This window comes from Melospiza georgiana, chromosome Z (assembly GCF_028018845.1).
Source record: "Melospiza georgiana isolate bMelGeo1 chromosome Z, bMelGeo1.pri, whole genome shotgun sequence".
Taxonomy (NCBI): Eukaryota; Metazoa; Chordata; class Aves; order Passeriformes; family Passerellidae; genus Melospiza; species Melospiza georgiana.
This window is the reverse complement of record NC_080465.1, coordinates 69,417,752-69,433,495: the sequence shown is the minus strand read 5'-3', so window position 1 is coordinate 69,433,495 and position 15,744 is coordinate 69,417,752. Positions and strand designations below refer to the sequence as shown.

Genomic DNA, 15,744 nt, shown 5'->3' with positions numbered 1-15,744 from the left:
TTACCTCTTTCCTATATGTTACGAGTGTACTGGACAGCATTCATAGGTGGAAAGGTATGGTTCCTGTCTAAAACATCTTAATTTTCAGAATTTAAAAACAACAGTATAAACTTGAGGATGATACTGTAAATACTGAGTCTTCTCTATGAGACCAGGACAAATGTACTGGTCACCCAAATTACCATTAAGAAAAAAACACAATGTCTATCACCAACTTCATACGGATCAGATGATTTACCAGAGTACCTGACAATGTATTTTAACATACTGTCATGTTAGGACTCTCTCTGCACCCACCCCACATCAAAAAAGTGTACTTTAGTTTGTACTGCTAAAATTCTGGAAAACTGCTAGTAAAATCCCTATTTAGGTATTTTAGGGAATTAGAAGTAGTTTGTTCACAATCTAACGATGGAAGTGAGACAAAAAGACTCATTTGAAAACAGATGAGTGTTTTGTAAGTGTAACAAGTGCAAACAAATTCACAGATAACAATTACAAATTTTATGGGCAATACAGCAACGTAACACAGACAACAGCTAGACAACATAATAGCATAAATGAAATAACTTCTCTCCTCTTCCCCTGCTGTTTGGCCACTCACTCCCATTTTTCTGGCTCTTTTGTCAAAAGCTTTTAGGAACCAGATCAGAAGCAGCAACCAGAAAGAGACTGTTTTCCAGCCAGGCTTTCTCTGCAGTGCTGTGACTAACTGGTACTTTGAGTTGGCTTCCCCCAGGGTAAAAACAAAAAAAAATGGGACCATGGAAAAGTAGTGGAAACGAAAGAGCAGCAGAACTGGGTCACATTGACCCCCAAGTCAGATCAGTTTATCCAGTGGTAGAACTGCAATCTTTGACCAGGTACTTCCATCAACCAAAGCTAGGGAGAAGGCACACACCACCCTGGCTTTCGATTAGCTCAGCCCTGACATTATTTAACAACTGTCTACAAAATTACTGCATTGTTAACTGCCACATAAATAAATCAATGGGACAAAAAACAATAGAGGAAGTCAAGATACACAATAAATTATATTTCTATAAATTTGATGTCCACATGTTACTTTACAGGACCCTTCCAAGCAGTCATTCTTGTGGTAGTAGTTAATGTTATGAAGTCAACTCATTAACAACATCAAATATTTCTACAATGTAAACTGAGAATACACCACTCTCAATTTTCCCCATTTGCTTTTTGAGTTAACCCTTCAAAAGACTTGGCTGAACAAGATGTTGATAGAGAGTTTTGATTCTAAGTCTTTACTGCCAAGCATCATTTTTAGCTTAGGGATACTTTCACAGTATGCCACAGGATATGGAGGACATTTAGGGAACTATAAAACAAGCTGACATGTGTACAGGAACCAAGACCTTATAACAAAGTACACTGCAATATCCTGCTTCTGTAGAAAAACACTGAACCAAATGGACAATTACAATCCTTTAAAATCAGTACATTTTAATTTTGGAAGATACTGACAATGAGTACACATCATGTTCAGTAAGGACTGGGCAAGAGATACTAAATTACTATTTCAAAATTAAATTCCATGAATGACAGAGACAGTTAAAACAAGGGCAGTGGAGGGGGATATTATCTTTGTCAGCAACAATAACTAGACTTAAAGAGCAACTGGCCAAAGTTATTAAATTAGGAAACCACTTAATTTTTTTCCCTACTGCTTCCCCTATGAAGAGAAATAATATTAAGAAAAAAAATATTTCTAAACACAAAAGTCTCTCATTATTCAAGTAAAACCAATTTCATGTATTTAACACTAGATCTGAACAAAAAGACAAATAACAAAACCATCACTTAAAAAAAAGATATGACCACATTTTACAGTATCCATGTTATAATACATTATATAATTAATGCAGGGGACTCTATGAAGGAAGTGCAAAAGGCCTCAGTTTGTATTTCTCTATAAAAACTGCTTAGATTATTAATGTAAATTACTAGGTTTTGCTAAATTGTACTATGCTAGGCATATAAATAATATAAATGCCTACATTTAAAAGCTGCATCATTAGAATTTCTAACTGAGGTTATAGGCAAAATCTCTAAACTCAAACATGCTCTTTAACCTGACAGGTAGACTTTTGCATCCAAGAACTCACATGAACCTCTACTTGCCATCTACCAACACCGACCTGCTAGCAGAAATTGATTTTTGCAGGATGGCACTAGTGCTGGCTTTACTCCCACCAAGTCACCCATTTTAAAAGACTATCCCTGTCTCTGGCAGTTTATTCCACTAACATGCAGGAAGAGAAAAGGAATGAAGACAGTTTCAGAAATCAAGCCAGCTGTCAGATACACTCACACTGAAGCACTTCAGCTCAACACAGCACTTGGGAAGGGAAAAAAAACTGCGCCAGTAGCGCTCTGCTAGGTACACTCATTGTCCCTCATATGTAGCAGAAGGTTGTAAAAGTTCATGCGGCAAAACATCTCAAAAACTGGCAGGTGGATATAAACACGAGATTCAAGGAAAATCAGACTGCCAGGCAAATTAAGTAAAAAACTGTAGAGTTAATTACTCCACTTTTGTATACTGTACAAGGCTAGAAATATGCCAGCCCATGTGCATTCACACATTTTAATTTTTCAAGCACAGCTATGATGTGAGTGATAAAAATTAAATGCAGAATATTATCATCAGTAACGAAAATAAAAGTAATGCAATATCAATATTTATATTTTTATGTAATTTATTTACAGTCCAGTGTGTGATATAGTTAAGAAGTACCACAGAGATATTCTGGGATTAGATGCAACTGTCCTACTGGGTCATAAACAAAAGGAAAGCATGCTAGGAATGGGACAACACAAGAGGACCAGCAAGTAATGTTAAAATCTAGAAACTATTAGTTACTGCCTATAAAAATCTGAGACAAGTATTCATTCATATATATAGAGAAAGGATAGAAAATAGAATGAATACTTTACACTGAGACATTAACATATACATGAAAAATTAATACATACTGATGAAACACGTAAGAACCTTTTTTTAATGCTTCTTTAGTTCCAGCAGCATTCTCTACATATTTAAGTATGAGGAGAAATGTTAAGTAAACAGACATATTTTTGAAGAATTTGCTTTAAAAAAACACTGCACAAGACATATCCAGTGAAAAAACACAGCTTTTCATTTATAAAATTCTGTAAATTACATTTCATGCATAGAAGGAACAGACCCTCTAGACAAAGGCAGGTAACACAAATTACCCTTCCTTCACCTCCAAAAAGCACTGATAAGCCCAATTTGTTTCACGCCCTCACCTGTGTTTAGGTACCTCACCTGAGGTGTTTACAGTCACCACACAGGCTGTACCTCTTTCTCCTCACACTGTGAAGAGATCTAGAATGAATACTGATTCTTGTCCTGGCTGACAACAACTGCCTAAGCTATACAGGATCATACATAGGCTCCAAATAAATTATACTTTCTCTGAATAAAAATATATCTATAAAGACATATATAAATGATTCTACAGTCTACAGCTGGCATATTCCTTCTGCTTCTGTTTACAAATACATACATACAGAAATATGCACACATTGAAATACAGATGGCTAGTATGGTGTCACATTTCAATATCCTCAAGGAAAAACAATTCTAACAAAAAAATACTCTCAAAACTATTCAAACTCTGGGTACAGCTTAAATAATCTACAATTCTTGCACTCACTCTCAGAAAAATCTGCACTAAATTAGTAATAATTTCATAACTGAACTCCTGCTTTGACAAATAATAACCACATGTTGGAAAATAACATTTCCCAGAACGAAAAGAAAATAGCTAATTTAAATTACAACTTAAACACGAATAACTACTCAGGCAGTCTGCAAAGAACTTCCTTCTCAATTAAAGGGGCCAGCTAGATGCATCACCAGGAAGCAGCAACTCTATCAGTAAGTGATGAACAAAATAAAGCTAGCAATAAAAATTAACTTAGACAAAAAAATGAATGTCTTACTTTACACAACAGCTTACAGGACAGTTTTAAACACTGCAAAACACTCTCTGCACTTTTTTAATTCTGTAGAAAGGTTATGAGGCCTGACAAAAAATCCATACATTCTGACTAATAAGAGAGAAGCTGTAACATGCTTTCTCCAAAAAACAAAGGTACAAAGTCTGTACTTGTTCAGTCTTTTCTGTTTCAGCTCATGTGTTCTGCACCCAGGACTTCCAGCTTACACACCCTTTGTCTCTTTAGTGAGCATATGATGTGTACAGCATTGCCAAGGAAGTGTAACAGTTAGGAAGTTTTATATACACACAATATAGACACTAATGCTAAACACAGAAGAACTTTAAAAAGTGACCAAAGACTACTTTGAGTAGAACTCCTGACAGTTTTTATCAAGCCCCCATTTGCAGTGTATAATTTGACTTACAGTGTGAAACCTACTTATGTTCTCTGCACTTTTGCATGACTGACCCAAGAAAACTCTCAATCAAATAATTACTGATGTTAAAACTTTTCATTTTGTCTGCAGAACACTGATATTGGTAATTCACTCTGAAGGATGGAAGCATTACACATAATAGCTAATTGTACCTGGTATGCAAATTACATCCAAATTCATACTAAACAGTTATTTTCAGCCTACAAGGAATAGTAGGCATGAGTACTTACTACATACTTCAGGTTTCATTATAAGCATTTTCCAGCAATTTCTCCTACACCTTATCATAAAAATCCAAACTCTGTAGGGCTTTTAGATTACTCTGATGAAAGAGTCAACGCTGCCAATCTACTGTAACAGCAGCCAAACAGAAACTTAATACTTTATTCTTGAAGCCAGACACTAAAGTTCATAGACTCTTAGACTACCTACTGAATCAATCCCTCTAATTTTTTAAATTTAAAACACATATTTGCTTTAAATGAGATCAGTTAGCAGAGATGGTAAGAAGGCAGTCCAGTTTTTTTAATTTGTTTCCTCACCAAACGTACTCCACCAAAGATACCTGTACTGGTGAATCAAAATTTAAAAAGCCACAGGAGCTACCTTCTGTGTTCTAAATTCTGAAGTTTTAATGGGATATACCTACAAAAAGGGCAAGATTGGAATGAAACTCCAGAGATCATCTAATCCAATCAGCTCCTCAAAGCACAGTATCAACACCATTCTCCATCAGTCTGCCAGCTCCCAGGAACCATGCCCTGTTGTCAAAACCTTTCAAGTACAGTTGCAGATTCTTTGTGATGACACCAACCAGCTCCTGCAGTACTCTGAGATGGACCCCATCAGGTACCATGAACTTCTGTACATCAGGTTTATCTAAATATTTTAGTCTGACTCACAAAGGGTAAGTCTTCCTTGATCCAGACTTTCCCTGTCATCAGTTGGACGTGGGGCTCCTGAACGAAACACAGCAAGGACTAAGGCAAAGCAGACAGTGAGTGCTTGCTCTGCATCCTTTGTCACTAGATTCTCCATCCCCGCCAGTAGAAGACCCAGATTCTTCCTTGTTTTCCTTCTGTTGCTGATACATCTGTACAAGCCTTTCTTCTTGCTGCCCTTCACATCCCTCCCCAGACTCAACTCCACAGAGGCTGTGGTTTCATCCCTGCCTCTGCATACTCAGACACACAAGTGGCTCACACAACTCTGCCCTCACCTCTTGTAAATTTCCATTTTAGATCTGGATTTTGTCAGGGGCTGCCTACATATGCACATAGCACTCTTATATACCTTTTCATGATTTCATCAGGAAAAACTATTGAGTTTAGAGAGAAAACTTGAAGCAAATGCTACCTGCTCTCCCTGGATTCCTCTTCTCTCAAACACAACCTCTTTTTTCTAGGCTACTCTGTAATGTAACTCAGCTGATTAAACTGATGAAATGTTTTTGCCAAAAACAGCTGCTGGGATCTTCTGGGAAACCTCTTTATTAACATGGTATTATGTAAGTACCATCAGTTTTATTGACTGAAACTTGAAAGGCAATTTCAACACAATGATGTCTATCCTTTGCCATCTTAGTTGCATCAAAATGAATTAGTAATATAATATGAAAACAATTTTATTATTCATAACTAATTTTTAATCAAGTACTTACCATAATCTAAACCGAAAACACATGGGTAAATGGAACAAATGCAACTGCTAAAATCTGCTCCACGTGACAGACATATTTTTTCAGTAAATACTTAAATTACCACTACACTAAGCATACTTTCTAAAGGTGTGTGCCTCATCATCTGACAACTTACAATGTCTAGTGAGAAAAACAAACTCAATTATAGTGTATATAGCTAAAGAATCACTAACTACACATCTGGGAGTCATGCTGGCATTCACATCAGAGAAAAATCTCAGCTGCTAAAATGTGGAAAAAATGACCCTTCAGAAAAGTTCTGTTCTTTTCAATATTAGAAAATTAAGCAATTCTAAAAAAATTAATCCCTCTTGAAAAGTAAACAGTTTCATGAAAACTGGCCTGCTACCTGGTCTAGTCACTGCACTTTGACATGTCCTTGTTTAATTTGCTATTGCAAAAGCTAAGGGAAATAAAAAGTAAAATATTATTAATCAGTCTAATCTAGGCACCAAATGACAAAGTGAAAGAAGTTTTTTTAATATAGAGGAAGCTCTAATGCAGGAGTGTTCCAGCTGAAAACATGACCTTCCCAATCAAGATGGAAATTTTTACTTTTTTAGCACAATAAACATCATGAGAAGTGAGAGCAGTATTAACTTGTATTTGACAAAACTGAAAAAAAAAAACCACAAAACACTGAGAATTTTAATCCAGCAGCGTCTATTTCCAACAGAAATCGCGCACCTCTTCAGGGCACTGCAGAAGAGTTCTATCGCCACTTGCTGGGCAGCTACAGAAGTCTGAGGCTTGAGAACAGCACAGGGACATTTGCAGAGCCACTGCACGGACAGGCAACCCAGTCACACTGAGGACACAAGTCTGACACAAGTTTTTCTTCCTGCTTTTAGCTCCCACATGCCATGTGTTTAAGGACATCATACTTCACTGTTTACCTGCACCTCAACCACTTCTTAACCATGTGGCCAGAGCCAAAGGCTTTCCTCCCTCCCAGTCAAATAACACTGCAATTGCAAGTTCCTGTGTTCAAAATACTAAGGCAGAACATGTGAACTTACATTGGATTTCAAACAGTGTAGGACTACCAACACCAAAAAAAATTGTCTTTTTTTTTAACTCCAGTGTATGTGAGCACATCCATACTTGGTGTCTCAAGATGGATAATTCACCAGTATTTCAAGTTTACTATAAGGAAAAAAATTGTCCTCTAGAATATTCTCCATACTTTCCACCAACAGACAATACTCTGTTTATAGAAATCACAGAATACCCTGTTGGAAGGGATCCACAGGGATCATCAAAGGCCGCCTCTCTGCCCTGCACATGACAGCCTAAAGAACAGCCCCATGTGCCTGTTCCCAAAAGACTGTGTGTATGTTTGTGTATATTTGTTTCCCTGCTCCTTCTCACACATCAAAAGAGCATACAAATGTGATACTTCTTCCACACATCTGCCTTTTCTTGCTGCTCTGAAAAGAGAATCAATTTACAAGCCGCCTTCAACACTGCCTACTTACCAAATTTCTAGGTCAGAATCTCCTTAGCAGTGTTTTTCACAGTAACACCCCCACTGTGATGATCAACTTAGTTTAACACATTTTTCTGGTAGACTCTTAATCTTTCTTCCATCTCACAAAAAATGCAAAATATGGATCAGAAACTGTCGTCTTCATCACTGTTTTTCTTCTGTTTGTCTGTCTCAGCTTACCAGGTTCATGCACACACACATGACAGCAGGTACAAATACTCCTCAAACAGTTCCATGAAAGCTGAAAACCCACAGAGGGTTTTCACCACTTCCCAAACATTCCCTCACTGCTACTCCCAACTTTGACAGCAAATAACACAGGCTGCATAAATTCTGGTGCCTGAGAATCTCATTCATTATTCCCTCCCCCAGAGAAGCTCTGAGAACCCAGTGAAACACCAAACTGAGATCTCACTTTTCCACACAAACAGGCTTTTATGGTGTACACAGACAATAACAAAACCATGGTGGAGCTTGTAACACCATCACTGCCTCCCCTTACCCAAAAAGTAAGCTGAGCAGACTAATAAAACATAAATGTGGTAATGACTATTCTAGCTAAGTAATAGTGGGTCTGCTTATAAAATTCATTATATTAATTTCTGCCATGCAAGTTACCTCAGAGTCTCTCCACCGTAAGAAATTAATTTATTACTTTCATTCTTTCTTTTTTTCCGTCCCCTGCTTCTTCACAAGTTTTTCTTCTAGGATCCCCTTCACTCCACAAGTAACACCAACCAAGAACCAACCTTTGTTACTTTCTAGTGCTAGGTCTTTGCTTTTCTTCTAGAACACTACACAATCCAACCCAGATATTTTTTTAACTATTAGCACACTGATATTTCAGGACACAATCCACCTTAAGTATATAATTATTTACATGAGCCTGCTTTTGCTGTACAAATGCGTATTTCAAGAAATAAACCTACGTGGTGTAGGCCTGAACACAATCACAGCAACCACTTTCTGTCAGAAAAAGTAAAACCTATGTGAATTATTTTTTTTTAAAGAGAAAATCTGTCTGAAAGTTATGTACCCCAACAGCACCATCACTGCCTGAACTGTAGGGTGTGCTGGAGTAACAGATGGAAACTCTAAGTTCAAGTGGGAATTTCTGTTGAGCCTCAGTTATGAATGGTAATTTCTTTAGCATACCTGTTGTAAACCATTGAGACTTTCTCAGCAGTTCTTACAAGCACTTCTGATGAGAGACAGTCCTCCCTAAATTCACAGAAAATGCTTACATTGCTACTTATGGATGGGTGAAGCTTTTGTATTGTTTTCTAACTGACACGTAATGGAGAACTCAGTTTTTAAGACCAAGTGAAGATATCAAAAGCATCAAAAATTACCTGCTGTTCAGTATGCCCCCAACCTAAACCACATCTACAACAGAATATCTGCCACTCTCTCTGTCAAGACTTACTGCACTTTAAAAAATACACCAAAAAAACCAAAAAAGAACATAGAGAAAAGATAGACAACATCCAAATTAAATACAAGGAAGGCATATGTATAACTGAAGACAGAAATAAAAAAAAAATCAATCCGTTTTATATACATATACATATACTTATATACATAAGTACAGGATGTACTAAGGATTCAAGATTAGATAAAAATATTTAGCAATCTCTGTATTCCTAAAAAGATAGATTAGATCTATCTTATGTAGACCAATCTGTGATTTATTTTTGGTGTTAAAAACAGAGATGTTAATTGACTACTAATTTGTACATTCTGAGTTTTCAATTATTAACATTAATGTAACCCACTTATGCAACTACTGCATGAAAACTATTGATGAATACAATGGCAGGATGCTTAAAACTTATTAAGTTTAACTTGGTTTTAATTTAAACTCAACTTTAAAAGGCTTCAAAATTTTATTCAGAAATTACATGCCTCATGAACACAAAAGAATCACTGAACAGTGTCACTATTTAAAAGAGGAAACTGTTAAAAGACTAGTTAAAAGAGGAAACTGTATTTAAATATTTGAAAATAAGCCTTTTCTCAAAGAGATTTTGTATTTCTTTATTACTTTTTTTAAAATCAGACCCAATCATACTTACAGTATGTTTATTATGATATATAAACTTGCCTGCATTAAACTTCCAAGTTGTTCTCTCTTCCACATCACCCAGGAAACACTTTTTTTAGCATGATACTTCTTAAGACAAAAAGTTTAGCAGCACAGGAGCACCTACTGACATCTTGATAATATTTCTACCAGGAAAATAATATCTCTGATCTGGGACAATAAAGATGCTCTTAAAAGTAAAGGAAGGATAAAAATTCACATGTCAAAGAACTCTGAAGATTTTAAAGGGACTGTTCTCAGAACTGTTTCTTCCCCCTCCAGTGAAGATCTGGCCAAATTATCTAGCTGATGCACAATTTACAGTCCACCTCTCCCTCTTCTAACACACCTCAGCTCCAAAAGGACTTTATGCTTGAAGCAAAAGAAGACAATGGAATCACTCTTGCAATATCCTTCCAGAACTGGCAAACTCCCAGTACTCAGAGGGCACTCACAGCAGTTCTCTGTACCTGACTTCACAAAGCACTAGGCAGAGTAGCAGTGCATTAGCTGCTTGGCAGTATTGGCCTGGGCACTGTGCACAGGACACTAGGCTTACTCTCAGTAAGGGAAAAAAGACATCTTCCAGAGTGGCTAAAGTGTTACTTATGGTATGGCTTATCACCCTGCATCCTATTTACCCTTTCAGCTTTCAGATCCAGTCAGTTTTCATCTTTCAACGTCTGTAATCACAGAATCACTGGGTTGGAAGAGACCTTCAAGATCATCGAGTTCAACCCATGCCCCAACACCTTGACTAAACCATGCCACCAAGTGCCACATCCAGTCCTTTTTTAAATACATGCAGGGATGGTGACTCCACCACCTCCCTGGGCAGACCATTTCAGTACTTTATCATTCTTTCCATAAAAAACTTTTTCCTAATATCCAACCTACATTTCCCTTGGTGCAGCTTAAGACTGTGTCCTCTGGTTCTGTCAGTGCTGCCTGGAGAAAGAGACCAAACCCCCACCTGACCACAGCCACTTTTCAGGGAGTGGTAGATGGTGATAAGGTCACCCCTGAGTCTCCTCTTCTCCAGGCCAGCTGGCTGCAGCACCATTCACCATCGTTCTCTGGGCTCATCCAGCCAGTTCCTAACCCAGCACAGAGTGCTCCTGTCCAAGGCGTGGGCTCCCAGCTTTTCCAGGAGTGTGCTGTGGGAGACAGTGTCAAAGGCCTTGCTGAAGTCCAAATAGACAACACCCATCAGGCAGGTCACCTGGTCATAAAAGGAGACCAGATTGGTCAAACACAACCTACCCCTCCTAAACCCATGGTGGCTGGTCTGATGCCCTGGCCATCCCATAAGTGCTGCATGATCACACTCAATATAAACTGCTCCATCACCTTACCAGCTACTGAGGTGAGGTTAACAGGTCTATAATTACCAGGATCCTCCTTCAAACTCTTTTTTTGTGAATGGGCATCACTCTGTCCAGCTTCCAGATATTTGGAACCTCACCAGTGAGGCAGGACTGTTGGTAAATTAGGGAGAGCAGCTTTGCAAGCTCATCTGCCAGCTCCCACATCACCCTGGGATGGATCCCATCTGGGCTCACAGATTTATCAACATCCAAGCAGCTCAGCAGTTCTCTGACTGCCTCCTCCTGGATAACAGGAGGACCATTCTGCTCCCTGACACCATCTAGCAGCCCAGGAGGACAGCTGTCCTGAGGACAAGCTGTCTTCCCACTAAAGACTGAGGCAAAGAAGGTGCTAAGCATCTCTGCCTTCTCCTCACCTGCAGTAACAAAGTTCCCTCCCACATCCAGTGGAGAACAAAGGATGGTCTTACCCTTCCTTTTTGCCATTAACATATTTGTAAAAACTTTTTTTATTATCCTTTACAAAAGCTGCCAAATTAAGTTCAAACTGAGCTTTGACCTGCCTATTTTTTTTCTACACCCCCTAGCAACCCCCTTAAATACTTCCTGAGAGAGAGACTTGACCCACCTTCCAAAGATGATATTTTTATATTCCTAGGAATATTATTAATTCTAATTCCTAAGTTCCCATCCAGCCTGGATGTCTGCCTCATCAGCTCATCTTTCAGCACACAGGGACAGCCTGTTCCTGTGTCCTCAAGATCTCTGTTTTGAAGCATGGTCACCTTTCCTGGGCTCCTTTGTTTTTAAGGGCTTCTTCCCAAGGAACTCTCTGATAAGTCTCCTAAAGAGGCCAAACTTTGCGCTCCAGAAGTCCAATGTAATAGTCTTACTGATGTTCCCCCTAATTTCACGAAATATAGAGAACTCTATAATCTCATGATCACTATGCCCCAAGTGGCAATCTTCGCTGTTGCTGTTATGAGAACATGCAAAAGTAAGAATGGAATATATACTTTGTTTCACAGCTGACAACACCACCAAAAACAAAAACTTATTTAGTACCAGACAGTAAGGGCAAAATGAAAGAAATTATCACTTTTCAAATTATGGAAACTATCAATGCAGATACTAGGAAATTACTAGTGTTTAGAGAAAGGATTAAAATATCATGAAGCAGCTTTTCAGTCAATGAAAAAAGAGTGAGACAACATTAGTACCTCCTATTTTCAGCCAAATTTGCACCTTCATCCTTGAGCTCCTTGCTTTTCCTTACACAATCTTCTAAGAGAACTTCCTTTCTCCTCTTAGCTGCGAGCACCCAGGTAGCATCATCATCGTCACCCAGATCCTTGTCATCCGCAGCTTCTGCTTCGAACTGCTGAGAAGTAGCTTTTGAGACCTTCTCACCAATCTTTCTCTTCCACCCAAAAGAAGCCATCTGGAGAACTAGGAAGAATGCATTTTAAATAGTTAGGTAATTTTGCTTTTAAGTACACAGCAGGACAATCACCCCTAGCTCATCTCGAAGCTAAAGCAGTAGCAGAGCGCGGCGCTCCCCCACACAGACCTGACCCGACCGGCTGCACTGAGCTGTCCCTGCGGCACGCAGGGCCCGGAGGCCCACGGCGGTACCTGGCGCTGCCGCCGGCCGCCTCTCCCGGCTGGAAGCGCCGCGCCAGGAAGCGGAAAGGCGGGGCGGCACGGCAGGAACCGGGCAGGAGCAGGAAGGAGCGAGGGCAGCGGCGGTGGCCGTGGCCCCGGCAGGGACAGCCGGGAGCCGTAGTTCGCCCGGGCCGTGTGGATGCCGTGAGGCGCCTGGCGGACGCCCCGTTCCTGTGCGTAGGCGGCAACGGTGGAGAGCGGGGCCGGAGGGGACAAAACAGGCAGGCCTGGGAGTGCCACCGCCCGCGGTGCTCGAGTGTCACCCGGGGACAGGTATGGGACGTCGGGAACGTCCCTCGCCCGTGCCGACCGCCCTGGCTCAGCAGCTACGCACCACGGAGAGGCGGCTCCGGCCGGGAAGGCCCGTAAGGAGCAGTGAGCCAGGCTCACAAGCACGGCTTGTTACACGGGGAAAAAAACCACCACCACAACTAAACACACACACAGGCACACACACACAAAAAAAAAAAAAAATTAAAAACACAAAAAAAACAAACAAAAAAAAAAAAAAACCAAGTCCCACCACACTCCAGAAACCATAAATGCATTTAAAAAGCCCGATACAAAACAACAACAAAAACCCAAACAAGAAAAAAGAAACACCTCAACCTCTCTCCCCCACAAAAAAACCCCAAGCACAAACAAAAAAAAACCTTAAACAAAAAGAGAAGACAGGGTTTAGAACTGCAGGACGGCAGTGTTTAAAACTGGTCCCTGCTTGCAGGGACCGATACCAAGCGAAAAGCCCCATCCGTGGTGTGAGGGAAAGGCTGAGTGAAGATGCCAGAGGAGGCGCATCACCACAGGGGCACAAAAGACGCCATCAGGGTTTGTTCCATCTCGAATTCCTTTTCTGCCGCAAGAGTTCACAAATTCGAGGGGGAAAGGGTCAGTCGGATCAGGCGAGCACAGCTGGTGCACCGGCCTGGCCAGCTGGGAAATCTGCTGACATTTTTGTCACGTTGCTGCTTTTTCTATAATTGTAATATAGCTGTTGCTTTTAAAACGAGCTTTTAAAAGTCCACTTACATATAACACTAGAAAACAGCAAACACACAGTTTCAAACAAGATGGTTCAGTATTTTATGTTTACTTAGTTTTTAGTTTTGAAAGGTTAAAAAGTTACACAGTTAGAAACAAGCATTTTTGCCATTCAGCTTTGTCAAAAGAAATTAACAGGAAGTAGGCACATCTTTGTTAAAGAACAGAACTTTGTATCTTACAATGGTAATCAACTGGTAAAATAAAATTTAGCTCGAAGTTTGTATTAAACACTCATATCAAGACAAACATGAAAGGATTTTTTTTTCTTCATATTGCACAACCAAGATGAATTTTTATCCATTCCTATTGATTTATACTGCACATGGACAGCCCAGATTCATCCATGTTACTGAAAAAATTACAATACAAAGACAAGGTAACTCATTGTACTCCATCAGGAGTAAGCTTGGGAATACAGAGTAACACACTTTACCAGTTTGTGTATCTGCATAAGCTGCCTTACAACTCTGGCAGCTCTCTCAGTGAAGTTTCATTTCACAGCCTATTGGCAGCTTCTAGTGCAATCCTAAAGGTCTGCAAGATCAGTAGGAACACGTGAAGAAAGCAATTTCAACAGCAAGATCTACAAAGCATAAGAAAATCACACAACAGGCAACTGGGTTCAACTGGGTTGTTAGTGTCCCTTTCTACCCTTCCCCCTCTCCCTATAAAAATCTCAATTCAATCAGAAAACCTTTGGCCATCAAAATTGATCTACCATAAAAATGCACTTTTATTTACAACTACATATATTGTACACTTCTGCCAGAAATTGCTTTAACTTCCTGATACCAAAACTAAGGACAAACCAGGGTTGTCTTAAAGCACAAGAGGGCTGAAAAGGTATATAAAATTAAGAACTATTTTGCATCTTTACACCTTGCATGTGTTGTCAGCATTACAAGGAGCAGATAACATTTATAAATAGTTCAATACATGCAAGTGATCCCAAAACCAATTCCAGATGAGGAATTGATACAATTTAAAAACCTGTGCGTTTGTAATGTTTATACAAGTGCAGTACTTAATTCCAAAATAAAGGGTAACAAAAATGAACACACTGATTTATTCAGTACATCAGTACCAATTCATACCAGACAAAAGACAGGACTTCTTTGTAGGATTTGCAACTGGTCCCTCACATTGGCATCCTAAAATTTTGGGGCTCAACTTCTGATACTAACTTCCACTTTGGAAAATCTTCCAAAGATTTAAAGTACAGTGATACAGCCAATGTCCCTACAGGGACCATCTGTGACACGTGAGGATAAAAAAATGAAGTTGTAAACTTGTACCCACCTCTGAGACAGACCTCACTATCACCCAGTTCAAAATACAGCAGTTCAGGGGCTTCAAAACAGTCTTATGTTTCTTCAGATTCTGTGCATGCAAATTTCTGAGCTGCAGCCAGCTGGCCAGAATTTAACTGTTCGTACATCTGTAGCTAGCAGTTTCCCATGGATAAAATCTCTGCCATTGGCAAGAATTTCCACCCATGTGAAGAGTCCAGGTTTCACTGCTCAGTAATGCCTGGAAGTTCCAGCCTCTTCCTGGGGGAGAAACCTTTGAAACTATGTAGGTCATGAATATTATTTTGAAGCAAGCATTAAGTCTTGAATGCAAACCTAAGTTTTTTATGACTGCTTATGTCTAAGTGTCAGATGAAAATGGAACCATGGCTAATTATATCCAATTTAAAGAGACTAAAGATATTCATGCAAGTACTACCTGTGATTTTAACATACAAAGTTCAGTTTTTTTCCTGAACTGCTGCAAAAACCATAAGTGCAGAATGACTTTTATTATGGATAATTGCAATCTACAATTAAAAACTCTAGCACTCAAGTTGTCATGATAAGTTTTCAATGTTCAACTGAAAAGTTAGACTGTTTGATTCAGTTAAATAGCTAAGTTTCCTACACAGGTTGCCTGGGAAATATTAAAACTGTGTCTGTGGTTTTCACTTCATACTGAATACTATATAATATAAGTTAAGGTGATAACCAGCTG

At 39.3% G+C, this 15,744-nt stretch overlaps 1 protein-coding gene across 2 annotated transcripts in view; it reads right to left on the bottom strand.

The window, feature by feature from the left end:
- TTC33 (tetratricopeptide repeat domain 33) overlaps positions 1–12,697 on the bottom strand; it is a 44,372-nt gene extending 31,675 nt beyond the window's left edge. The window contains exons 1-2 of one of the 2 annotated variants that reach the window (XM_058044215.1): positions 12,661–12,697; positions 12,246–12,474 (exon numbers count right to left, since the gene is read on the bottom strand). In XM_058044215.1, coding sequence (XP_057900198.1) covers positions 12,246–12,466 — 221 coding nt within the window. In that variant the 5' untranslated portion in view covers positions 12,467–12,474; positions 12,661–12,697. Of the gene's footprint in view, positions 1–12,245; positions 12,475–12,595 lie in introns of both variants that reach the window. The other variant, XM_058044213.1, reaches the window with a different exon arrangement.
- Between the last annotated feature and the right edge of the window lie 3,047 nt (positions 12,698–15,744).